Source organism: Podarcis erhardii (assembly GCF_964252035.2).
Source record: "Podarcis erhardii genome assembly, chromosome: 3".
Lineage (NCBI taxonomy): Eukaryota > Metazoa > Chordata > Lepidosauria > Squamata > Lacertidae > Podarcis > Podarcis erhardii.
The window spans coordinates 10,818,169-10,845,641 of record NC_138507.1 but is presented as its reverse complement, the minus strand read 5'-3'; the positions used below and the strand labels follow the sequence as shown (position 1 = coordinate 10,845,641).

The window sequence follows — 27,473 nt, the reverse complement described above, 5'->3', positions numbered from 1 at the left end:
TGGTCTGCCATAGTCAAAACAAAAAATTCCTTCCAGTAGCACCTTAAAGACCAACTAAGTTAGTTCTAGGTATGAGCTTTCGTGTGCATGCACACTTCTTCAGGTACACTGCCAATCACCGAATCCCACCACCCTTCTGAGTAATACCCCTCCCCACCTTCTCAGTATATAGAAGGGTCTGGTGACTTCTGTTTCAGTGTATCTGAAGAAGGGTGCATGCACACGAAAGCTCATACCTAGAACTAACTTAGTTGGTCTTTAAGGTGCTACTGGAAGGAATTTTTTGTTTTGACTAGGATTCTCTGACACCGCCATTCAAATGGCGCGCGCGCGCGCGCCGCGACACGTGACCAACCCTGTGGGCGGGGCTTAACCTGCCCGCCTGTCATTCCGTTCAGGCCGGCGCCCTTGACACGCGTCGAGTTCAAACGGGGCCAGATAAGGGGAGGCGGGGGGGGGGATTTAAAACACGCGCGGAAAGACTTCAGAGGGCGGCGAGGGGCCTGGTCTCTCTCCTCCCTCCGCGGTGCTCCCCTCAAGCCCTTCCCCGCCGCCGCCGCCGCCGCCTCCTCTCGTTCCGCCCCGACTCTCCGCCCGGGCTGCTCGCGGCGTCGCCCTCCCGCCCCGCTGGAAGATGGCGCTGAGCGGCCAGGTCAGTGGGCGCCCCGCGCGGCGGCGGCGGCGGCGTCGAACCCGGAGCCTGAGACCGTTGCGTGGCGGGGAGGTGGCTCGTCCCCTCGGGGGGCGGGTAGGCCGCCGGCCGAGCAGCCCCCCGGGGGGGGGGAAGGAAGGGGTGGGGGGCGGGCGGGCTGCCCCACCGCCGCACGTCCGTTGGGGATGCTGCGAGGAAGAGACGCCTGGGGGGGGGGGGGAGGCTGCAGGCATCGTGTGGGGCGGGGAAAGGTAAGGGGGAAAAGGATGTCCTGGCAGGATTTATATATCTACACACACACACACACACACACACACACACACACACACACTCCTTTCAAGATAGAGAGATGCCAACTATCTCTATATCTCTATCTCAGTCTATGTCTATGTCTATGTCTATGTATCCATGTTTCAGTTACAGATAGGTAGCCGTGTTGGTCTGCCATAGTCAAAACAAAAAATTCCTTCCAGTAGCACCTTAAAGACCAACTAAGTTAGTTCTAGGTATGAGCTTTGGTGTGCATACACACGAAAGCTCATACCTAGAACTAACTTAGTATCTGAAGAAGTGTGCATGCACACGAAAGCTCATACCTAGAACTAACTTAGTATCTGAAGAAGTGTGCGTGCACACGAAAGCTCATACCTAGAACTAACTTAGTATCTGAAGAAGTGTGCGTGCACACGAAAGCTCATACCTAGAACTAACTTAGTATCTGAAGAAGTGTGCGTGCACACGAAAGCTCATACCTAGAACTAACTTAGTATCTGAAGAAGTGTGCATGCACACGAAAGCTCATACCTAGAACTAACTTAGTATCTGAAGAAGTGTGCTTGCACACGAAAGCTCATACCTAGAACTAACTTAGTATCTGAAGAAGTGTGCATGCACACGAAAGCTCATACCTAGAACTAACTTAGTATCTGAAGAAGTGTGCGTGCACACGAAAGCTCATACCTAGAACTAACTTAGTATCTGAAGAAGTGTGCATGCACACGAAAGCTCATACCTAGAACTAACTTAGTATCTGAAGAAGTGTGCATGCACACGAAAGCTCATACCTAGAACTAACTTAGTATCTGAAGAAGTGTGCTTGCACACGAAAGCTCATACCTAGAACTAACTTAGTATCTGAAGAAGTGTGCATGCACACGAAAGCTCATACCTAGAACTAACTTAGTATCTGAAGAAGTGTGCGTGCACACGAAAGCTCATACCTAGAACTAACTTAGTATCTGAAGAAGTGTGCATGCACACGAAAGCTCATACCTAGAACTAACTTAGTATCTGAAGAAGTGTGCATGCACACGAAAGCTCATACCTAGAACTAACTTAGTATCTGAAGAAGTGTGCTTGCACACGAAAGCTCATACCTAGAACTAACTTAGTATCTGAAGAAGTGTGCATGCACATGAAAGCTCATACCTAGAACTAACTTAGTATCTGAAGAAGTGTGCATGCACACGAAAGCTCATACCTAGAACTAACTTAGTATCTGAAGAAGTGTGCATGCACACGAAAGCGCATACCTAGAACCAACTTAGTTGGTCTTTAAGGTGCTACTGGAAGGAATTTTTTGTTTATGTATCCATGTATATATATAACTGTAGTTACAGGTAGGTAGCCGTTGTTGGTCTGCCCTAGTTGAAACAAAATCAAAAAAACGTCCTTCCAGTAGCGCCTTAGAGACCAACTAAGTTTGTGATTGGTTATGAGCTTTTGTGTGCATCTGAAGAAGGGTGCATGCACACGAAAGCACACACCAATCACAAACTTAGTTGGTCTCTAAGGCGCTACTTGAAGGATTTTTTTGTTTTTTTGTTTGTTTTATATATATAAGTGTGTGTCTTGGAAAGTTACATGTCCGTTTGTGCAACTGTTTCTGTGTGCCATGAAAGACACAGGTGCGTGTATGTGTAATTATTTGTGTGTGTCTTGAAATACACCTATGTGTGTGTGTATAACTTGTGTGTGCCTTGAAAGACACATGTGTGTTTGGATATAACTCTTTCATTCTGCCATGTATGCATGTATAACTCCGTGTGTGTGCCTTGAAAGGCACACACATGTATGCATGTACAGTGGTACCTCGGGTTAAGTACTTAATTCGTTCCGGAGGTCCGTACTTAACCTGAAACTGTTCTTAACCTGAAGCACCACTTTAGCTAATGGGAGCACGATTTCTGCTCTCATCCTGAAGCAAAGTTCTTAACCTGAAGCAATATTTCTAGGTTAACGGAGTCTGTAACCTGAAGCGTATGTAACCTGAAGCGTATGTAACCCAAGGTACCACTGTATAACTATTTGTATGTGTTAGGAAAGACACAAACGTGTATGCATGCATGCATGCATGCAGAGAGCATGTGGCACCAAACTTGCAAAGTTATGCTATCTTCTTTATCCAGATCAAATTTAATATACAAGTCCACCCCCACCTTTTTATATATTCTATTTCAAGCAGCAAACAAAACATTTATTTCTCAAAACTGTGACTTTCAAATTACACATAACACCAGTGTATTTTAGTTACATAAGAACAATTGTTGCCTTCATGGACAAATGTCCTTGTTTGACACTCCTAGATAATTGTTTGGTCTTTCTTTTCTCTGTTTCTGATACTCTGTTACAGCTCTTTTTCTTGTTTTATATCCATTGGAAAAAAATAAACAAACTCCCACCAGATTATCTCTTACAACTGTAAGTCATGTCTGAAATCTATTCACCACACATTGGGATTATCTGCATAAAGCATTAAAGCCAAGCTCGACATCAGTTTTTAACCTTTAAATCTCTAAAAAGTCTGGGTCTGGGGTATTGTAGGGAATGTATTTTCCTGTGTTATCTCACCCCTGAGAAGTGAGATAAGTGATTGTGAATTCCATTGTCAAGGGTGGCTTGATTGGCATCTACTGGTAAAGGCTTGGCAGGGGGTTGGACTCGATGGCCCTTGTGGTCTCTTCCAACTCTATGATTCTAGGTGGTGACTCCTTTTCTGTAGAAAAGGGAAGTTTGCCTGATCTCCGTGCTTGACTCTTGGGCAAAGCAAGAGGGAGGTGGGTGAATCCTCAGTGAAATAATAGCCCAATCCAGAGCCCTGACAGTTTTTGGGAAGTGTGTATGTGTTGGGTGGTGGTATGCCTGCCCTAGACTCCCCTTGTTGGGGGAATGGGTAGACTTTAGATCCTGTTGATATGAAGCTTCTCTGAATGTGTCACCATGAAGAGTGAGGTCTGCAATATCAGCTGCCCTTAGAAGAGCAGTTAATGCTCAGTCTGCTGAAGCTTTTGAACTCTGGTTGTGTACTTCTGATATCATCTCCTGGCTGGCTTTAATTATTTGATCGGTATTGTTTTTATTGAATCTGTTGTTTGAATTTTGCCCCTATGCTACCTTGGATTGAAAGGTGGCTTACAAATACCATATTTTTCGTTCTATAACACACACCCGACCATAACACGCACACAGTTTTTAGAGGAGGAAAATCCGTAGGCATGCCACCCGTAGGCATTCCCTCCATAACACGCACAGACATTTCCCCTTACTTTCTAGGAGGAAAAAAGTGAGTGTTATGGTGCAAAAAATACGGTACTTGTGATGATTTCTTTCTGTCCATTAGAGGTACGAGGTATATAACACTACTTGAAGTTTGTATTTGCATCATGACTGCACTCATGCAAACGATGAGGGGACATATTGGGGCCTATAGTTAATGCACATCTGAGTTTGCGGAAGGTAGAGAAAAAGTTGGTGAAACACCCTTTTGGCTGGTGACCAAGAATACCTATGCCAGTCCTTGCCATTTGGGAACAGAAAAGAAAAATATTTGACATCTATTGGGTAAAAATTCAATTGTTTATTTCAGTTATAGGACATATTTACATATTCAACAAAATCCCAATTATTTACTCACTTCTGCTTAAGACAAGGATAGACAACCTGTTGCCCTTCAGATGTTGTTGGCTTACAACGGCTATTATCTGTGATCATGAATGGGGTTTATGGGAACTGGAATCTAGTAACATCTGGAGGTCCATATCTTTTTCATCCCTGCCCTAGAATATAAAAAGGACATGCTGGACCAGAACATGAGCCAGTCTAGCTAGCCAAGTACCCCTTAAACCTTACAAGTAGGTAAGAAGGTGAAGGTATCATTCCTTTCAGCATGGAGGTTCTGTTTAGCTATCATGGCCAATAGATGCTAATAGACATCCCAGAAGGAGACGTCTAACTCCCTGTGAAAACAATATGTTGTTAGGGTGGAGAAGGGGCAGTGTTAAGCACTTTGTATTTTTATGTACTTTGATAATCATCCAATAACTGTCCTTCATATGAAGTTGCTATTACTAGGGTAATGACTGTACCTTGACATGCACCTTGACTCTTCCTTTGATTAGGAAGGATATCCCACAACTCACAAGTGGTGAGTGGGAAATAAATGGTAAAGACCAAAAGCAGCACTGAAAATATTGATTATTACTGTTAACTTTGCCTGCTTTCTTGTTTGTTAAGCGCAAGAAAAAAATATTGCTGATTTAGATGCTCAAGGAAATTTAATTGCTTGTGCATGATCTTCCATTTTGGAACTGACAAATAATCCCCGTTTCCTTTGCACATATGCTACTTCAGTGCTAGGATATTTTTCTTGGGTGATAAATGAACAAATTACTTTTGAGCTGTGAGTGGGAGGAATTGGATGAGCATCCCCTGTGTCCTTCCTCCTACCCCTTGGCAATGGCTTAGGGATACTTCATTATTTAAACACACAGGGTTGTACTTACAATGTATGTGCATTTAACCAATGTGATTTCAAGTTTATGCACTTGGCAAGGTGGGAGGGTGGGCAGTAGGCTGGGAGGAAAACATAAGCAATTCCACCTGCAATTGCACTTGCATTTGGTGGTTCGGTTAGAGTGTGTGTGTGACCTTAGGGTTAGGGTGAGTATTACAGGCCATTTTCCAGTTTTAAAATGGTTTTTTTGACTACATGCGATTGTTGTTTTATGCGCTGTCTCTGGAACAAAATATGTGATTTGACTGTACCATATTTTCTCAAGTCTAATGCGCCATCAAATCTACCATGCACCTCAATTTTCAGAACCTTGAAACCAAAAAAAGTATTTGACGGTGAATGTAAATGTGCCATCGAATCCAATGCGTACCTTAATTTTCGCAACGTAATTTGGCCAAAAAAGGGTGAGCATTAGATTCGAGTAAATATGGTAGTGATACTCAGGAAAGACACGTTGAGGTAAATGGTATTAAGGTAGTTATGAATATGACTTACTTGGACACAGCCCATTCTGACTTTCATATTCTATATCAATGTGCATGAATAAATAGTACTGTGGGGATATTAATGGAGGCCAATTCATGTCTGATTTTTACCCCCAGCAGAGTCTGGCAGAGCTAGAAGTTCTTTGTAAACAGCTCTACGAGGGGACAGACTTAGCACAGCGAATACAAGCAGAAAAGGTGCTACTGGAGCTTATTAATAGTCCTGAATGTCTTAGCCAATGCCAGCTTTTACTGGAACAAGGAACAGTAAGTGCTTTAAACTTTATTATCTAAATACACATTCATTAAATGCCTATCCTTTCTCTGCTTTTCATAAACAGTAGTGTGAGATTTGAAAGTAGTGATAATGAACTTTTGTAGATTAAAAGGAGATTCCCTCCAACCCCAATGAAAATAAGTTGGCTGCAAAGTAATCATTGGAGGTGCTTTTTCTTCTGCTTGTTTTGATTTTCAAATGATCCCCCCCCCAATTATGGATAAGGTTTGTACAAGCATTAATACTTTAGAAGAACATAGCAAATATGTCATATTTATGCATAAGTTTGGAGTTAATCAGGCTTACCATTCCACATGACAATGGCTTGGTTTACACGAATGAAATACCATATTTTTTGCTCTATAGGACGCACTTTTTCTCCTCCAAAAATGAAGGGGAAATGTGTGTGCATCCTATGGGGTGAATGCAGGCTTCAGGAGGCTCTGCAAGCCTTGGGAGCCCGCGGAAGTTCCCGTCGGGCTCCCTAGGTTTGCGGATAGCAGCCTGCATCTTGAAGCCTGAGGCTTCGGTTCCCCGACCTGGTTTGGAGGCTGGCGGTGGAGAGAAGCACGCTTCTCCCTGCCGCCAGCCCCACAAGCTCGGGGGACAGCAGGGAGGCGGAACGCCGCCATCCCACTGTCCCCCGACCTGGTTTGGGCTTCAGGCAGATATCCGCAAGGCGTGGGAGCCCGGCGGGAAGGTGGAGAGCTGCCTGTTGTGGGGGCTGGGAAATATTTTTTTTTCTTTATTTCCCCCCCCCCCAAAAAAAACCTAGGTGTGTCCTATGGGCCAGTGCGCCCTATGGGGCGAAAAATACGGTATTAGCTCCCTTGGGTAAAATGGTGAAATCATTCTAGACTATTCAAGTTTATCAGTCTAAAGCTATGATCTGACAGATCAAATCTATGTATTCAGGTTGAGCATCTCTCTTCCTGCTTACGGACAGGGAAAGAGTCCCCTTAACTTATAGAGCTCAGAGGCAGAAGGGGCCACATTTATGCAGTATGAAGTCTGCAGTAGGGTCTGAGAGTTTGGACTCAATGTCCTTCAGCCACAGGCAACTTGGTCAGTGATGAGGGATGGTGGGAACTGTAGCCCAAACCATCTGGAGGGTACTGGGTTGTTGTTGGCAGCCATTTGTCTTGAGAGACAATGGAGTGCATATCCTGGGATGAAGTCAAATTGCTGTGTTAGCAGCACTGAAGTGACCTCCCTGGGGTGCAAGCCTGGGCAATGTGTGTGGAGGTCCTGGGCTGCCCAGATGACAAACTCCTCTCTTGGCCTCGCTGATGTTGCTTTAGTTGTTCTGAGAGAGCCGTGATTTAAAAGGAGGGACTGTAGGGTCTATGAAGGTCTGACCCTGTGTATATTTTACAGCGTATCCTTGAAAATAATAAAATAGCTGTTAGATAAAGACAGTATGTGTCTTAATCCCATGTGCTTACATAGTAAATCTCAGGACTGAGCTGTAAATTGTATCAAAATGCACACATCCAAATAAGTAGAGCAAATTTGTGACAGCAAGGTTTTAGGAGATGTATTTCTTGTTACAAGATTATATTTTGGGATGCTATCTAAGGATTTTTCAAATGAATAGTTATTACTGCCACCTGAATTGTGTGCATTTTCCTCTAGACCTCTTATGCACAACTGTTAGCAGCAACATGCCTCTCAAAACTTGTGTGCAAAACTCCTCCTTTACCTGTTCAGCAAAGGATGGACATCAGTAAGTATTGTTTATTGCTTTCAGTATTGCAGTAGGGTATTTCGTGAGTGTAAAATTCAAATTTCAAATTGCCCTAGTAGTTAGTCAAAGAGTTTAAGATTGTGGTTCGAGGACCTGACCCCCGCAATGTGAAATGAATACGCAAGGACACGTGATATAAGGTTAATGGGCAAGGAAAGGCCACAACTTTATTGATTACAGCAGTGAAAAGAGATTGGCTTAGGCATTGGATGTCTAAAACAAGGGGGGTTTATTCACCAGTAGGTGGAGCCTGTTGATGCTAATCCAACTATAGGCTCTCCCCTGATGTCACCGAGGGTCGTGCCATGGCCTCCCACCAAGCAGGCATCGGACAGAGTACACGACCGCCGGATTCCTTTAATGGAATACCCAAAAACTGAAGGCATAGGCAATGGCCACACCTAGCCCTTCAACACACCACAACACATTATTCCAATGCCTAACCTACCCACCAATACCGCAAAAGTTGTGACGATTGCTACGGGGTAGGCGAAAAAACCAAAAAGCCTTATGCCAAATGGAAAAATTCCTACCAGCCCCCCTGGGCAACCAGGCCGACCAACCTAAGGTCCATAGCAAGGCCAGTGAACTAAGACCCTGAGCTAAAGGGAGTGGAGGGTGGGTGACTCGCGACGGGTCAAAGGCAAATGAGACTGAGAAAGGGCTGGCGCCTCAGCATTTAGGATGCTGTCCATGCCCCCCCGGAGGCACCTGGTTGGGTGTTTGCCAAGGGGCGTGGGCGCCAGCCAGGTGAGGGGAGGAGGCAGGGGGCTAATGCCCCCTGCTAGGGGCGGTGCTTGGGCTCCCACCCACAACCACTTCCTTCTCTTCGAGGGAGGAGAGTCCTTGCCAGTCAGAATGATTTTAGGTGTTCTTCGTTTATAGCTGCTATATACTTTATCATTCTTTGAAAAACTGTTGATGTTTCTAACTTAATCTAAAAATCAGATTAAGATGCGATCTGGAATTTGTCTTGTCCTTTATTTTTTATGGGACAAAATGTGTAAACATGTGGGTGTGTTTGTATTGCATGAATTAAAACGCCTAAGAAATTGATCAGGAGCCTAGGTACATGTATGTCCTTGTTGTAAATGCATTTATTTTAAACTATCCCATTGCTTTCAGTAGTCCTGAACTCAAATACTTTTAGGTCTACTCCCTTAACTAGGTTTGATCTGTCAAACAAATGCAGCAGCAGGCATCTTCTTCATCTGCTTTATAACAAAAATAAAAAAATAAATATGAATAGATGTGCTAACAAAAATTGGCTTCAGTTTCTCCGCATAACATACCGTATATTTTTTATTTGGTTGTGGGCATAAGAGTACAAAATTCACAAATATCTGTGACTCTTTCGTAATTAATGTGGTACATGCGTGCTTGGGTATCTGTCCCTTAGTATAAAAGTCTTGTAAGACATGACCTTCAGTATTTATTGATCTAAAATATGGACTGTTAGTTTATCAGTTAATAACAAAGGAAAAATATTTTTTATCTGGGGTATTTTGGAGAAGTCAGCTACATACTGAATTGTGCAGCAGCTCCATCAAAACCAGCCCATTTTGTGATTGAGGCTCTTGTTTAAGTCTAAGCTTAAGTCTCCTTCTTTAAGGAACCTATGTATGTGGGGTTAACATCAAATATTTGCTTAGCTCTTTGGTCTTCAATAATAAAGAGTTTTGCTAATAGTACTTGCCTGTAGTTCTAGTCCAGGGACTTAACATTTAAGGGAGACAAAGCCATATTTGGATCTTTATTCTGAGGCACGCTGTCATGAGCATGTTGCCTACTTGTATCAGTGAGCTGATTATTTTAATCAGAACATCTGGAGCTGATACAGTTGCTCAGCTAATTTCTTGTTTAATACAGAGACTTTTCAGACTCTCATCTTCACAGATTCTGAAATAATATCTCCAAGTAAACCTGGCACCAAGCTGTTTTGGCCTCATTGATAGGCAAGAGGCTTTAGACTAAATGGGGGAAAGTGAATACTTGTAATGGAGGAAGAAAAGATTTATTTATAGAATGTTGTAATGCATCAGAATATGAAATAAGCCTTCTAAGAAATTAAAAAGCAAAATAGCACCCTGAGATAGCTGATCAGGTAGTCAACCAAAATAATAGGGCACATGGTGATTGATTCCAGTTGACAACTGGAAGCTCACAAGGTATGGCACACACAAGTTTCCTGCAGGGTCTTGTCTGCCAGGAAACACCAAACGGTTGTTTAGAGAATTAAAAGTGAGTCTGGTAAGCTGTTCCCATAACCTTGGTAGTTTTGATGAGCTATAGCAGAAATAGCCAATGTGCTTGTTCTGTAACACCCATTGACCCTGTCCAGTATGGCCAGTGATTTGGGGTGATGGAATCTGTAATCCCAACAGAGACAATCAGGCACTGTTTTGGCTATCGCTGAGCTTTGGTTTTGGCATGGACAGCATGGAAGCACTATGCTTATGGACACACTGGACATTTTTCTTGTACAGTCAGCTGACATGTTCGGCCTTCTCAAAAATACTATTTCTTGAGTAATTGTAATTTAATAATAGCACTAAAATACCTGCACTTGCCTTTGAAGCATTTAATTAGGAATATTACTATACAGTTTTCAAGATCTGGCCTTCTGGAGACTCAATCCGTGTATTTCACAATAACAATATAACTTAGAACAGCTTGATGTATTGAACATAAAATAATTTTGATTTAATTTTTGGTATTTCGGTACAGGAAACTACATATTAAACTATGTTGCATCTCGACCAAAACTGGCCCTTTTTGTGATCCAAGCTCTTGTTCAAGTAATTGCTAAGATCACAAAGTTGGGTTGGTTTGATGTTCAGAAAGACCAGCTCATCTTTAGAGACATTATTGCTGATGTTAAAAAGTTTTTGCAGGTAAGAGAAAGTGAACATGACTGCTTGTTAAAAACATTTCTGTATTAAATATAGTAGTCGCATATTTTAAATGCCATATGATCCTAAGGAGGAGATACAGAAGGAGAAAGTAGTTCAGTCAGTTGCAAATTGTACGATTAAGAACTGCCTGAAATAGAAAAGAAGAGCCGACTTAAGGCGGAGACTATTTATGACTTTGTCGTGAGAACTGTGCTGTAGAAAATGATGCAACTGGATGAAAAATTGATGCAAAAATGTAGCATTGAAATAGACCTCTTGCTAGTGTAATGTTGCATTGGCACTAAGGAGATGTATGGGGTTGCTGGGGAGGTGATGCTAGAAACAGTTGGTTGCATCTCCTTTCAATAATTTCTGCTCTGTACTTCCTCCATGTCGGTCCAGCAGTGCCAGGGGTTGTTGCTGAATGGAGCTAGCTTCTAGTGCTGAATAAAAACAATGATGTGTCATTTGCACCAGAGTTTCCTTTGCCTGTTAATAGTAGGGGCAGCATATGTAGAGACTGGTGAATGAGAAGGCTTTTGTATATACAGGAAATCCACGTGCATATGAAGCCCCAACCAGATTTGGGAAGCTATGCTAACCCAAGTACATAAGAGGGGATCCATTTATTGTATATTAAATATTCTGTTTTGTGTTGTTTGGCTCCAGCTCCCACCATTCCTGACCTTTGGTCATGCTGGCTGGGGCTGATGGGAGTTGGAGTCCAACAACATCTGGAGGGCCATCCCTGCTATAAACTCAAACCTTCAAGAAATAACAAGAGTTAAGGTAATGCCCAAGTCCGGGAAATGCCTATTTAAGGTTTTCCCTACTTATGGGTGGTGCTTACCTTGAGAACTAAGTGATAATTTATACCCAGGACTGTGTTTTGATTCTCTTCTTGTGATTCTTATGGCCAGGATTGTTGCTGTCATGCTCCTGTCTTCTCAACTGTTCAGTTCAATAAGTTTTAAAAACTAAAATAGAAAAGGCACTTCATTTGTTTCAAATTATGTAAGGCAAGGGGAGTTAATAGAGGAAGGCAGTTTCCAAGGGATTGTTTTTCTGTGTGGGGAAATGAGTTCCCGTAACTTGGAATGAGAAATGTATTTTTATCATCAAAGCTTAGATTAGGTAGTTTTTGCTACCCAACCTAGGTGGAAGTAGAGTTGTCATGGAATTTTTACAAATTCATTTGAAAGTAAATAGCAGCTGCAAACTGAATATTCAAACCAAAGTGGTGGATTGAGTGTTTTCCCTCCTGGTAAATCTTTGATGCTTGCCAAACACAACTCCTTTTGTTAGATAAAATCTCTGGCACTCAGTGGGAGTGGTGAAGGAGATAAGGAATTATTTAGCAAAGCGAACTCATGATTGTGAGACTTAGATTTATTGGTGCTCAAAAAGTGTTTGATATACTTTTATCTGAGTAATCCTTCCCAGTGTGTGGTATGAGGGAGTAGTATTATCCGGATATGGGAAAAGGACTGACTGTAAGAGTTGTTTGTCTTAGGCTACCCAATATGTTAATGGCTAAATGAGATTTAAACTGATCCTGGTTTCACAAATGTGAAACCATCTGCTGTTAAATGTCACTATATTCTGTTTCTATTTTTGCATGAGGGGGGAAAGCTGATAATATGTTACAGTTAATGCACTTTAAAATCATTAGGAAAGTGTGATAAAAATGGCCTTGTGTTCATTAACAACAAATATGGGAAGAATACTGCGGCTGTTTTGCAGTTATTTTTATTAATGTAATTTGATTTTACATTTATTATTAAAATGTTTGAAGTGCGAATCTGCTGTAGTTAATTCATTAATAATAGAGATTCAAACTCAAAACTCTGCTTCTTGGGAGACTTCCTTCACTGAATTATTATCCTTTGGGAGCCAAAATGAAACCATATTTCTAATTCCCGGCTGAACTTACCATTTAAAATAGAGATGTTGATCAGCAATAAATATTAAGTCTTGGGCACAAGTGTTTGGATTGTCATTAAATAGGGAAAAACGGGGAGGGGGAGTACAGTTTAAATTTGTAAATATATCTGTCTTGCCTAGTATAGCAGTAAGTTTGCCTGCCATCCCTGGAGTTTGCCTGTGTAGGGCTTTGGAATGGTTTATTCTGATTGCCTAAGACATTGAGGAGCCAAGGCCAATTTGAGTAGATGGCACTTAACTGGGTTAGCAAGACTAATAGTCAACTAATATAAGGCAACCTCATGTGCTTGTGATAGCAGAGAATCTCCCTCCTCCCTGATATAGGCATTCAGGTGTTAGTACTTGTGGGTACTGAATTCTGAAGGGGCCGCGAGAATGTATGGGGACAGCCCTACCTACTTGATGACGTTTGTGCTGGCCATCATATTTGTTATGATAATATGGATAAAAATGGCCAGATTCATCTAAACTCAGTGTTTCCCAAACTTGGGTCTCCAGCTGTTTTCAGACTATAATTTCCACCATCACTGATGCTTGCTTGCTAGGGATGATGGGAGTTGTAGTCCAGAAACTGCTGGAGACCCAAGTTTGGGAAACCTTGCTTTAGCAGAAGCTAGTGTAAGGGCTCTTGCTAGCTCAGTGGTCTTCCTCTTCTCCTTCCCACCATGTACCCTGTTTCTTCCCCCAAATTTGCTCTGCAGGGTTGGGAGAAATGCTTCAGCTGACAGAATGATCAGAAAAGCACGGTGCTGAATACCTACTTGAGATTAAAAGCCACCTAAAACATTCATTTTGGAACATTAACACTTTTTTCCCTATATGCTGTAGGGGACTGTGGACCACTGCATAATAGGAGTAATGATTCTTTCAGAACTGACTCAGGAAATGAATTTTGTAAGTGCACTTCTTTCCTCTCGAAATTCTTTTATGCTGTCAAGAGAATGGTCAGAGTGTCTTACGGGGCTGAAAATTGGGAAGCTGCTGTACATTGTAAAAAGTAAAAAAAAAATGCCTAAGAAAGGTTTTTAATGGAATGAAGCAGAGAAATGGGTTGCAGGGAATGTGGCCCATCCAACAGTTACTAGAATTAGTTATAATACTCTGAAAAAGGACAAAGAAACAAAATACCGCCCCCCAGCCACATCAAGAAAATCACAGTTTTCCTCAACCATGCAACATAGATGTGCAGGCAAATGCACCCTGCATATAGGAAATAGGTTAAGAGAGGAAAGATGCAGAAATGTTCTCTCACTTGTCCTGCAGCTTTTAATAATCCTATCCACACCCCACTAAGGGCTGCAAGGACTATTAGTCTTTATCATTTTGGAGGAAACCAAAGAGAAGATTGAAGGGAAGGAGAGCAGGGTTCTTGCTTCTCTTTATTTGCATTAACTTGTCTTTGCTTCGAAGTATAATCCAAAGTGACACTTTAAAGTGGCATTTTCTTCTCCCGTGGATATTTTTACCCTTGAACCTTGCATATGAATTAAATAATAGCATGTAGACCTCCTGTTGCATAATAATTTTCTTGTAGCTCACATACAAGTAATATGTTTTATCAAGTCAAAATGAAGACACACTGATTCTGAAGTGTTTTTTAATTTTTATTTTAAGGTTGATTATTCTAGACCTTCATCAAAGCATCGTAAAATAGCTACCTCATTTCGTGATACTACTTTAAAAGACATTTTGATGCTGGCATGCTCGCTGTTGAAAGAGGTAGGTCTAAACACAAGCTGTATTATAAAGATAGAATTTTCAGCAATGCAGAAATCTTTTGCCCACCATGGGTCTCAAACTCACTACCCTGAGATGAAGAGTCTCATGCTCTACTGACTGAGCCATCCCAGCTTTACCCAAGTGGCTAATAATTGCATTTGTTTTTGAGCAAAATTAGTATGCCACCAGGACATTGTTTGCTGTTGAACAAGCAACAGAATAGAACATAGTAGAACAGAGATGAATTCACGATTGGAATCAGATGCAGAATATACATCTATACCTGTCTATGATAAGTCTAACTGGCTTACGAATTCAGCCGGAAACAGAACTCTTGCCAGTAAAGCTCACATATGCTGGGTTTTTAACAAATAATACTCTTTGCTCCAGTGTAATTGAGAGAGAGGTACAGCTGATTGATACTGGCAGACATTTGTGGTGAAAAGTTAAACTAGCCACTGAACATGGTATACTTTAAACACATGAATAGGCTTATTTCAGTGCAGATCCGTGAGAAGCCTTGGTGATGGATGGATGGGTGCAGAACAGAGGGACAGCAAATTGTTTATTTCTCTCCCTGCTTGCCCCCATCAGGTCCATCTCTATGTTGTCTCCACTTAAATTTCTGAAGCATGATGGTGGTTTATATTTCTACTTTATTTTTTGAATAAACCAAGAGAAGCGATTTTTGCTTATTATTATTATTATTATTAATTGAATTTTTGTATACTGCCCTGTACCAGGGGGTCTCAGAATGGTTATTGTTGGATTGGTTACCGTTGGATGTCAAAGCAAACCACAGGGTACAATTCAGTGCTATGCTACTACAGTTGTTCCATCAGTGCAAAAATTTCAGTTTGCCAGACAGAATGAGCTCCCCTCTCTTCACCCCACACACTGTTATGGGAATTCTCCAGATCCCCCAGAGCCCATTGGGGGAGGCAGGAGGGGAAGTCCCATTGCAATAGCAAAACTCAGTCCACTGGCTTCCACGAGTGTGTCTATTTAGTTAAATCCAGCCCATAGTTCATATTTTACCATGAATGTTCAGATAGCTCCCATGTAGCGTTTCCCACGGTGAGAGCAGCAAACCAGGATCATTGGCTTGCAATGATAAATTATGCTGGTGATCATAGTTCTTTTTTTGCTTTGCACAGTGCATAGTTAAAATGCAGCATTCCTTTCCATGGGATGACCACCAACTTTAGTTATTTTAAAAAGCAGATTCGACAAATTTATGGAGGATATAAATGGTAACTAGCCATGACTGCTATGTTCTGTGCCTCTGAATAACAGTTGCTAGGGAGCACAAATTTATTAATTTGTTTTTATTTATTAAACTTGCATACTGCCCTTCATTCATAGATCCCAGGACGGTTCACAAATGGGGAGATCATTGCTACATTCATATCCCACTTGTGGGCTTTCTGTAGGCTTTTGAATGCTGGACATGATGGACCTTTGATCTGATCCAGCAAGGTTCTTCTTATCTTTATGGTGTGACCTGATGGTGATTTGTATGAGCCCCCAAAAAACTCCACAGCCCCTTGTTTGGACATATTGCTAGGAGAGGGATCATGCTTTGTTGCTCTCAATAGGTGAGGAGGGAATAAGCAGCTAGCTATCTGCGAGGTCGACTATGATGTGTGAATGTGGCCAGTTACTGACACACACTTTTTTTTTCTTTTTTGGTCTGGATTTAGATGTTGGCAAAACCATTAAATCTTCAGGATCAGCAACAACAAAATCTAGCAATGCACCTTTTGAAACTTGTCCTCAATTGTCTTAACTATGACTTCATTGGCAGTTCAGCAGATGAATCTGCAGATGATCTGTGCACTGTACAGATCCCAACAAACTGGAGATCAAGTAAGAGAATTAATTAGTGGTGATAACCTGACATTTTACGTGGTGCCCATGACTATACACATTTGAAGTTGAATATCTGTTTTGCATCTAAAGGCATTCTATCTTATGGAGGTATTTTTGATCATATTAGTTGCAAAAAAATAATTCTATTGGTTGGGAGAGGAACTGTCACGACAAAACTTCCCATGTTTCGCAGCTCACAACCATTTGCAGTCCCACACCTTAATTCCCTGAACTTGGACAGTAGTCCTGGGTAGAATTAAACTCTTTGCATGTGAAGTGTGAGCCATGCAGTCAATATGTAATGTAAGGGACCATGGTTTATATTTGTCATACGTGATACTTTAGGGTGGTTGGTATCCAATGAAATAATGTTGTACTAATTTTGTTTCTTTCCCCCTGCTAGCCTCTGAAGTGTTAGTATTAATGCTACAGGGGCACAATGATGTACTATGGAGTTCCATGATACTAGGACTATAATATACCCTAAAAACAGGGATCGGCAACCATTAGTGTTGTTAGCCGCCCTGAGCCCGGTTTCGGCTGGGGAGGGCGGGATATAAATAAAATTTATTATTATTATTATTATTATTATTATTATTATTATTATTATTATTATTGGTCAGTGGGCACATTTGGAATTTTGAGGAAGTGCCAAGGGGCAGCAGTCACAAAAATCCCCTCATTCCTTTTTCCTTCACCTTTTCTTATTCTTTCCCTCCTGAATATTCCCCTTAATACCCTTCCCTCCCATTATCCATCTAGCTGTTCTTCTATAATTGCTGTTTTGCAAATATTCTCTTGAAAAAGTGCAGGTGAATTCATGCCCAACTAACCATGATATTACTCCCAGTCCTTCCCTATCTAAATAGAATATTTCATTGAACCCATTCTTAGTGGTGAAAACTGCTTTAAGTTAATAATTCTTTAGCGGAAGAGAAGTTAATGAAAGTTAAAATGGGCAACGTGTATACAGCAACAACAGTCTGCAGAGTGCAATCTTTCTTTTCTCTCTAGTACATCCATTTTGCCTACTCTGGAAGCTTTTAAATAGCGTACATTGTTGCTGCAGTGGTTGCTTCATTGGTCCATTAGAAAGCTTCGGTTAGATTAGATAACGTACTTAAGAAGTATGTGCAAACTATATTCTGTGGGTTTCCCTACCTTCCAGCTGCTGTGCTTTATGCTGAACAGCTTTTTAAAAATGTCAGCCTTTCACTTTGGAGGGGCAGTAGTAAAGACTGAGATGCGTCTTCTCATTTTGTGTATATATTGCTAAAGTTTGTTCCTTGAATGTTTTCCCTTCCCTACTGTTTGAAAAGAGCTTTTCGTTAAAAAGGAACTTTTCAAAGCAAAGTTATTTATACCTGTAATATTTGTGTATTTTGTGGGACATTTTTAAAAACCAGTAAGCATACATAATGTTAAAATGGCAAACAGCACTGTTTCATTGTGTTAATAGAAAGCTATCTGGGTCATGAAACAAAAACTGTTGGTTTTCAGGGGTATGCTAAAACCTGGCATAGGCTGTGAACAAGAACTTTATGTATATTCACTGTTTGCTAAATGTAACTCTGACAACCAATGAAACGGGGAACAGGGCTATGGTTTGGTTTACAGTGGTACCTTGGTTCTCGAACTTAATCTGTTTCGGGAGTCCATTTGACTCCCGAAACCTTTCGAAAACCAAGGTACGGCTTCCGATTGGCTGCAGGAGCTTCCTACACTCAAGCGGACGCCGTGTCAGACGTTCGGCTTGCGAAAAGCATTCGCAAACTGGAACACTTACTTCCGGGTTTGCAGCGTTCGGGAGCCAAGCTGTATTGTCCTGCTTCTCCTGTGCTTGACAGTCACAAGGAGAGGCTGAGTCAAAAGAAGGAATACTGAAATAGCAAGAGTAGAATTTAGTGCTGATCTTAAGCAGTGGCAGGTTCACATCCTTTTTATTCCCCTTTTCTCTGTGGTGGTTTTGTGTGTTTTTTTGGGGGGGGGACACACACAAAGGAGAGTATGCAAACAGGTGAAAGTGTGTTGCAGCACAGCTTCCTGCACATTGTTTCTTGCCCTAGCTTTAATTGGCTTTGTGACATTCTCATGCAGCTGTATTTTGATTGGCTCCATGGCATTGTGATGTAAACATGACCACACATTGTCCCCAGTTGGCTGGGATCTCAGTTCAGCAGCAAGGTGAGGCAGTTAAAGGGGACAGAACATGGATTGGAGCATCACTTGACAATGGTTAACACTATCGGTGAACAAGTATAAAATATTGGGAGGGAGCTTGGAAAACATCCTCACCCTACACCAGACACCCATTTTATGTAAAAATGTGTACTGGTGAATATTTGACATAGCACTAGTATAATTTGGATTGTACAGTGGTGCCCCGCAAGACGAGTGCCTCGCAAGACGAAAAACTCACTAGGCGAAAGGGCTTTCCGTTTTTCGAGGTGCTTCGCAAGACGAATTTCCCTATGGGCTTGCTTCGCAAGACAAAAACGTCTTGCGGGTTTGCTTCCTTTTTCTTAAAGCCGTTAATACCCAGGGAATCCGCGCTCCGCAAGATGAAAAAATCGCAAGACGAAGCAACTCGCGGAACAAATTAATTTCGTCTTGCGAGGCACCACTGTACTCTTGAAGTAGAGAGCATTTAGAAAAAAAAACCTGGGTTGTCCAGTTACAGTAAGCCTGCAACTTACACGGGGGTTACATTCCAGGGATCACACCAAAACCCAAAACCACGTGTAGTCAAAACCCATTGGGTTCAATAGTGGGTGGGATTGTCAACGTCATTTTTCCTGTAATCCTGCCTCCTTTCTGCCCTTTTTTATTTTTATTTTGTGACATAAAGCTGAATGTGCACATGTTAAATGCACATAAATTGTGGGCTTACCTTAGCAGATTTCATTTTCTGCAGGAGTCCCAACAGTTTGGGCTATGATTTATAAGGCCTGCTTTTTTCTTTTTCTTTTTGCCAGTGTAGACCAAATGCTAAACGGTTATATTTCTTACCATTTTTAAAAAGAGGAGTGGAACTTGGGAAAGTTATTTTCTTTGTAACGCAGGGATTTGTCCATTTCATAATTTTGTCTTTCTCTTCTCAGTCTTCCTGGAGCCAGAAACCTTGGATCTCTTTTTTGATCTGTATCATTCCCTCCCATCAATGCTGTCTCAGTTAGTAAGTATGTTTTTCCAATAGTAAAAGAAAGTGATTTCTGAGAAGCTGTTCGGACATTAGTACATGCTTAATGAATATGTCATACCAGAATTGCCCCTTGTATCTCCTTAGATTTCACTCCTGTTTATATGCTCCAAAGGGGTTTCTGTGGTACAGTTCAGAAGAGGGGGAGCAATTGCAATTGGAAGCAATAGCACTTTTCTGCTAATCAGTCAGCAGCAAATCAACAGTATATTTATAAATGTAACTGCAGCCTCTCCCACAGTCCACAGCAAATGCTCAGCCCACCATCAATTATGTATCTGCCCACAGACAGTAAAAACGTGCAAAAAGCACATGCCTTGCTTAAATGTGTGGGTTTATTTTGGCCTTGCATTTCCTGGTGCAATTCCATGGGCCTCTCTGTCCTTAGGTGTTGCAGTAGCACTCTTTGTTCGTTTATTAAATTTGTGTACTGCCCTTTATCCGAAGATCTTGGGGCGGCTCACTGTTCTGCATGTGCTTTGCAGAAACTAGTTTTCAGAGCCCTATCGTCTCTGATGCTGGAGTTATTAAATATCCATCATGACTATTAGCCACAAATTGGTCTAACCCTCTTTTAAAGCTGATGTTGTGGCTGTTGTTGCATCCTGTGGAAGTGAGTGGGTTGACTGTGCCCTGTGTCTGCCCTGAAGTTTCTGTCGGCTTCTTTCAGTGACCCCAAATTCTAGTAGTCTGAGAGAAGAAAAATCTCTCCCTCCAAATAATGCATAATTTTAGATGTCTCTCTATAAATAGCCTCAAATATTAATTTCTGTCATACAGGAGTTGCTCCAGGGATAATCCCCAAATTGTGGAATGATGGGTAGAATTCTAATAAAATGGGCCACTCTGCCATGCTTCCCCTACCATGCCCCTTTTCCCACTAAGTTTTGGCCTTGTATTGCCAGAGTTGCTATGACATTCTTACATTGTCACAATACAGCATAAGTGACTGCGCTCTTCTGGTTAGCTGTGTCACAGCACATGCCCTTGCAACAGGGCACAGTATCAACACCATGTTGCCTGGCTAGTGTTCTGTTAGGATATGATCATACCAGAAGCCAGTAACTACCTGAATTGTGTCCGTTGTAGAGATGGTGTACATACAGATACGTGTATTCGAATCAGTTTATTTAGCATTGTTTTTAATGGCGCTTAAACACTGATGACAGCTTTCTGTGTTTTAAATATAGACACTGTTTGACTACTGTAGCTGTTGGCCCAACATGAATATATAGACTTTTCTAAGCTAGAAGAAACCTGACTGGTATAGCAGTAAGGTGTTTGATGCTTCTGGTAGCCATTAGTCCCAAAAGGAATGGTTGTATCTTGCTAATGAATAAAATTATTAAATCCTTGTTTTCTTTCTAGGCACTTTCTTGTTTAGTTCAGTTTGCTTCTACAAGGAGATCCTTATTTAGCAACCCAGAACGTGCCAAATATCTTGGTAACTTGATCAAAGGAGTAAAAAGAATACTTGAAAATCCTCAGGTATACATTTGTCAGTTTTTTCCTCAGTTCTGAGTATAAGATGTCCACTTTTTAAAATATGTCTTGCCGCTAATTTAAATTGTGGATGAAGCTGTTATCTTCCTGTTTGTTTGGGCTAATAAGCTGGGGAAGGAAGGGGAAAATAGGGGGCACCACGTGTGGCACATAAGCTGCCATACAAAGATCCTCTACCTTCTGGGTTAAAAAGGAGCAATAGGAAATGCTTCTGTGCTTGATGCACAGTGACAAATGTTATAGAGTTTCCTGTATGGCAACTTCATACAAACCATTGGTGAGGGAAACATACCAATTACTCAGCAAATATCTCCTGTGGTGTTGCTAGCTTTTGGGGAAGACATGAGGGTTGGGATAAGTATGGTGGCCCATCAGCTCCAAGTGTTGTCTGCATGGTTCATTTTTTCACCAGACTTAGCTTTGTGCCTGTGCTGTCTTTTCTAGAAGAAAAAGGCAGCTTTAAAAATATTTCCCAGCAGTGATGTTGCTGTTTTGTTTAGTTTCAGCAACTATGTTTGAAAATACACTGTTGTTTATTTGAAAAACACAGCTGCTTATAACTATGTGGAATATTCATTTATTAAATTTATTAAATTATTATACTACCCTTCATTTACGTACCACAGGGAGGCTTACAATATAAAAATACAAATACGCAGAACATAGTAACAAACAGAAACAATACCCCTCTTCCCTTATAGTCACTTTTAACTGTTTGTCCCTGTTTTTGTCTTTCTAAGTATGTATGATATAATCACCTTTTAATTACTAGTTTTTATTCCTTACCTGTTTTAAGTTTTATGTGTTCAGTTTATCTATATGTTTTATCTTATGCTGCTCTGTGACCGGAATAAAGTTTGAGACTGATACTGTAATGAAGTTGCCAGGTGAACTTCCCTGGGGAGAGCATTCCACAAACGGGGAGCCACTGCAGAAAAGGCCCATTCTCGTGTTGCCACCGTCTGGATCTCACATAGAGGGGACCACACAAAGAAGATGATAACCTAGTAGGGTAAATGAAAGCATAGGATCATCAGGCAAGGGTGCTCTCTTTAGCCACATCTCAGTCAAGCAAAAAAGTGTGAATCTGCAAATATCATGTCTGACCTCCACATAATGAGAGTTGTATTATTGCTCTCGTATTTTATATGCTAAGCAGTATAGAAATTCCTATCAATAACTAAAGAATCAGAAAGGAGTCGCAACAAGCTTGGCTTTCTTCTGCCACAGGTTGTGAGATCTCGCTGTGCTCCTAGTGTGCCTGAATCAGGGTACTAATAGAGCTGGCTGAGGACATGAGAGAAAGTCCTCATCCTGCTCAACCAAATGGTGAAATGGTGCTCAGCAACAATTAACAAGAGGCAGCCAAGTTGCTTACATCACTATATTTTAAAAATTGCTTTTTTCTCAAGGACATTAAACTTGAAGCATTTTGTGTGAAAGTAGCTGGAGGAGACTCTTGAGAGTCCCATGGACCGCAAGAAGATCAAACGTATCCATTCTTAAGGAAATCAGCCCTGAGTGCTCACTGGAAGGACAGATCCTGAAGCTAAGGCTCCAATACTTTGGCCACCTCATGAGAAGAAGAAGAAGACTCCCTTGAAAAGACCCTGATGTTGGGAAAGATGGAGGGCACAAGAAGAAGGGGACGACAGAGGACGAGATGGTTGGACAGTGTTCTCAAAGCTACTAACATGAGGTTAACCAAACTGCGGGAGGCAGTGGAAGACAGGAGTGCCTGGCAGGCTCTGGTCCATGGGGTCACAAAGAGTCGGACACGACTAAACGACTAAACATCAACAACAAGCAGTTGAAACATGAATGGCAGAATCTATTCTCGTTTAGCTTTTAACATCAGTTGGCACTTGCATGCACACAAACTTTATATTAATGATTCCAAAGAGACAGCCAGCTGCTCCACTGCTGTAACTCCGTATCTGCTCACCTAACACATGGGCCTCAGTTCTACTGATTTTTCTTCTTATAATAATAATAATGTTCATTTTTCTGAATATGCCACTTGTAACACAGCTTTCAGTGCCCTTCTTAATCTTTCAGGATCCTCTTCAGGACATGCAGATCATTCTGGAATGGCCCACCTTGTGCAAAATAATTTAGTATATATTTTCAAAGCATGCCTTTCTGCCATTCTGAGAGCCAGTGTTGTGTAGTGGTTAAGAGTGGTGGACTTGTAATCTGGTGAACTGGGTTCGATTCCCCGCTCCTCCACATGCAGCTGCTGGGTGACCTTGGGCCATTCACACTTCTCTGAAGTCTCTCAGCCCCACTCACCTCACAGAGTGTTTGTTGTGAGGGAGGAAGGGAAAGGAGAATGTTAGCCGCTTTGAGACTCCTTCGGGTAGTGATAAAGCGGGGTATCAAATCCAAACTCTTCTTCTTATTATTATTAGACGATTGATTTACTAATTACAATCTTCTGTGTTGGTGTGCAATTTAGGGTTTATCGGATCCTGGTAACTATCATGAATTCTGTCGATTTTTGGCTCGACTGAAGACTAATTATCAACTGGGAGAATTAGTAGTTGTGAAAGATTACCCAGAAGTTATTAGACTGATAGCCAGTTTCACTATTACTAGTTTACAGGTAAGAAAATGGTAGAACTGTTCTGTGATCTACTTAATAAAAAGGAGGATTTTTTAAAGTGCATACCTTGCACGATGATGAACTCATTAAAACTGATGCTTTTACATGTTCCAATAGCCTTACTCTGTGAGAGCATCAACTTTGGGGAGCATATATTTTTGCAGTTTTACATAACACCTTGGGGCTTTGGTTCTAATTGAGGCATGGACAGAAATAGTAAATAACAGTGATAGTATAGATTACAATGTTTGTAATTGCTCACATTGGGCTAAAACCTACTTTAATGAAAATCTCCTTTTGTTTCTTTGTAGCATTGGGAATTCGCACCAAACAGCGTTCATTATTTGCTAACCCTTTGGCAGAGAATGGTTGCCTCGGTGCCTTTTGTGAAATCATCAGAACCCCATCTCTTGGATACATATGCACCTGAGATCACAAAGGCATATATTACTTCTAGATTGGAATCTGTCCCCATGGTTATAAGGTAACAACATGAAGTAGTCTGCTCCACGCGTACTGCTGTACTGTTTCCAGTTTGATAGCATACTGTCTTTGTCATGTATATTCTTCTTGTGTTATGATAACAGTATTGATTGATTGATTATACAAAATTGTGAGGGGAAAAGTGCTCCTAAATTCAACTGGGTCCAGTCAAAGATTGGGTTATTTCCTCTGTTGCATGCCTAAGATAATAGATCATCGTAGCTTTATAATCTTTCAGTGTACAGTGGTGCCCCGCAAGACGAATGCCTCGCAAGACGGAAAACCCGCTAGACGAAAGGGTTTTCCGTTTTGGAGGTGCTTTGCAAAACAAATTTCCTATGGGCTTGCTTCGCAAGACGAAAATGTCTTGCGAGTTTCTGCGGGTCCCCCCCCCTTTTTCTAAGCCGCTAAGCCGCTTATCAGCTGATCCGCTAAGCCGCTTATCAGCTGATCCGCTAAGCTGCTAAGCCGCTAATAGCGCTAAGCCGCTAATGGGCTTGCTTTGCAAGACGAAAAAACCGCAAGACGAAGAGACTCGCGGAACGGATTCTTTTCGTCTTGCGAGGCACCACTGTATGTTTTGAAGGAGCTCTCCTGAGAAGCTTTTTTCAGCTTGTAGCTAATACAGAGTAACACAGAGCCATCCATATATGTCTGTGCTGAAGTAAGACCCGTTGTATCCAGGGTATAGGATTGCAACCTTATACGTAAGCCAAAATGCTTACATTCCTACACAATGCATTTTACATTGCCCAGAATGACTTTCCTATTTGTATGTATTCTAGAGATGGCTTGGATGATCCCTTGGATGATACAGCCACAGTTTTTCAGCAGCTGGAGCAACTGTGTACTGTTAGCAGATGTGAATATGAAAAGACTTGCGCTCTTCTTGTACAGCTATTTGACCAAAATGCACAAAGCTATCAGAAGCTGTTGCAGTCTTCTAGTAGAAATCCCTTGGCGATCTCAATTCAGGAAGGTTAGTATTTATGTTGTCTGAAAGTTTGCCTGTCTGGTACATTTGCCTTCACCTCCTGAACAACTTTGCTGGCACAGACAGGAAAAATACTATCAGAAAACACAAAGCAGGGCGGGCTAACCTGCCTTGTTGGAATCTTGTTGGCCCCAGTCAGCATGGCCAGTCATCGGGAATGATGGGGAAGTCCCACAACTTTCAAAGGGCTCCTGAGTAGCAGATTTTACCCTGCTGTTCAGCCAAAAAGACTTCTTGAGCAGTTTAAATAAGAGAAATAAAAACAAATATAAAAGTCATGACACAAAAGAGTGTTTTTTAAAAAAAGAGTAGGAAGAGGAAAAACTTGAGCACCAGTTCAGTTGCATTGTAGCTCTTACACTGAATGGCTGGAATGGAAGCAGTCCAGAGAGAGAGAGGAGCCAGATGGACCTGGCCTTTAAAGAGAGCTGACTGAGTGCTCCTATTTCTCCTACTGATTTTTCTGCTGAGCCTGATGAAATGGCTTCTGCCAAGTGATAGATTAATGTGGGCAGGGAGGAACTTGATCAGTGGGGTTCAATGTTTGCTGCTGCCGCTGCTTTTCCTTTTTCTTAGGTGAGGGAATTTGTCAAAACTATTTTTGAAAGTTGAGGTGTATATAGCCTGCTGGATCGCTGCTATCAGCATGCTTGCTGAGACACTCAAAGAATTAAAGTTTGGTGGGATGAAAATGACCCTTTTCAGAAGCTAGATCTTTTGGTCTCTGGACTAGAAATTATTATTGTTGGCTTTCCAACTGGTCGCTATGCAGTTGTGTTTAAGCATAGGTAAGGGACCCCTGACCATTAGGTTCAGTCGTGGCCAACTCTGGGGTTGCGGCGCTCATCTCGCTTTATTGGCCCAGGGAGCCGGCGTACAGCTTCCGGGTCATGGGGCCAGCATGACTAAGCCACTTCTGGCAAACCAGAGCAGCGCACAGAAACGCCGTTTACCTTCCCGCCGGAGCAGTGCCTATTTATCTACTTGCACTTTGACGTGCTTTTGAACTGCTAGGTTGACAGGAGCAGGGACCAAGCAATGGGAGCTCACCTCGTCGCGGGGATTTGAACTGCCGACCTTCTGATCGGCAAGCCCTAGGCTCTGTGGTTTAGACCACAGTGCCACCCGCATCCCTTGTTTAAGCATACATAATTATAATCACTAAGTGGCCTTACATTACCAACTATCTCAGCCTTGGTACCTCCCCGTTCCATATGTAATACCAGAGTAACAACTCTGACTTATTTTACAGGGTTGTTGTAAGGACTCTTGACATAATTTATGCAAATAGTTTTTAATACTCATGAAGCAATATGGGGTTGTTAAGGATTAAAACGGAGGATGCATCTTTTGAAGATGATACTCATGCTATAAGAAAATGAATGACTCCATTAATATTTTTGTACCCCAAGTTGTGTGTCAGTACATATGATGAAAGTGGTTAGATGCTATTCTCAGAAAACCTCTGTAGGTCAAAGCGTTTGAATCTGCCCACCACCACCAAAGAAAACGTTGGCATTATTTTAAATTTGTATTTCTCTTTATATAATATTCAATATCTTTTCTGTGGACTAAACATTTTCTGTTAGCACAGAACAATAAATGTTACCTCCTCTAGTTATGCACACTTTAATTTAGATGTTTAATGGTTTTTAATGTTACAAAATAAGTTAATGCAATATTAAGACCTCATTTTATTATATTGTCTTGGTCTCTGTATCGATTGTGATGCAGTCGTGGTTTACTAAAACAATAATCCCCAAGAAATGGGTCATTAACAGTAGTTAACGATTACTTGTGATCTATGGTAATGACTGATTTCTTTGGGATTATTGCTGTTATAAAACATAATTACAGATTATTACAGCAATAATTATTTTGGTAAGGAAAAAAATATTCTCCTTAAGCAGCTGGAAAAGCAGCAATACTGAGTGTTTTGAATAGAGGAAGTAAGCATCGAGAATTGTGATGGAAAATGAATTCTATTTTCTGTGCATAGGGACTAACTCAGGATCATTAACAGAATACTCCATGTGCTGATGGGAGTAGTTTAGAGTTTAATCTTAAATGTTGAGGAGGCTATCAATCCTTTTAACGGTTTTCTGTGCTTCAGACTTGCCAATATTCCAGCTTTCAGACATGGTGGTGCTGGCCTTAAAATTGTGAAATAGTACTTTTAAAATACTGATTTTATATTTGCAATAAGCATTTGATTACAGAATCTGCATTAATGGCAGCAACCAAATAGATAGCAAATGAGGAGCAGAACTTGGTCAGTTTATTTTAAATAGTTATCACTTTAAGCTA

At 41.4% G+C, this 27,473-nt stretch overlaps 1 protein-coding gene and 1 long non-coding RNA gene across 5 annotated transcripts in view; one reads left to right on the top strand and one right to left on the bottom strand.

Annotated features, from left to right (window-relative positions):
• Positions 1–594: 594 nt before the first annotated feature.
• RANBP17 (RAN binding protein 17) overlaps positions 595–27,473 on the top strand; it is a 189,429-nt gene continuing 162,550 nt past the window's right edge. Inside the window, exons 1-12 of one of the 4 annotated variants that reach the window (XM_081855480.1) lie at positions 595–652; positions 6,050–6,196; positions 7,842–7,932; positions 10,681–10,847; positions 13,620–13,685; positions 14,406–14,510; positions 16,214–16,379; positions 19,484–19,557; positions 20,950–21,069; positions 23,543–23,689; positions 24,001–24,173; positions 24,958–25,151. In XM_081855480.1, the coding sequence (XP_081711606.1) occupies positions 635–652; positions 6,050–6,196; positions 7,842–7,932; positions 10,681–10,847; positions 13,620–13,685; positions 14,406–14,510; positions 16,214–16,379; positions 19,484–19,557; positions 20,950–21,069; positions 23,543–23,689; positions 24,001–24,173; positions 24,958–25,151 (1,468 nt within the window). In that variant the 5' untranslated portion in view covers positions 595–634. Of the gene's footprint in view, positions 653–4,423; positions 4,493–6,046; positions 6,197–7,841; positions 7,933–10,680; positions 10,848–13,619; positions 13,686–14,405; positions 14,511–16,213; positions 16,380–19,483; positions 19,558–20,949; positions 21,070–23,542; positions 23,690–24,000; positions 24,174–24,957; positions 25,152–27,473 lie in introns of those variants that run through there. The other 3 variants (XM_081855479.1, XM_081855478.1, XM_081855477.1) reach the window with 3 other exon arrangements.
• LOC309338508 lies at positions 22,895–23,994 on the bottom strand. The gene is made up of 2 exons (XR_014154950.1): positions 23,756–23,994; positions 22,895–23,183 (listed from the first exon to the last, which is right to left on the bottom strand). It is a non-coding gene; the product is annotated as an uncharacterized lncRNA (long non-coding RNA).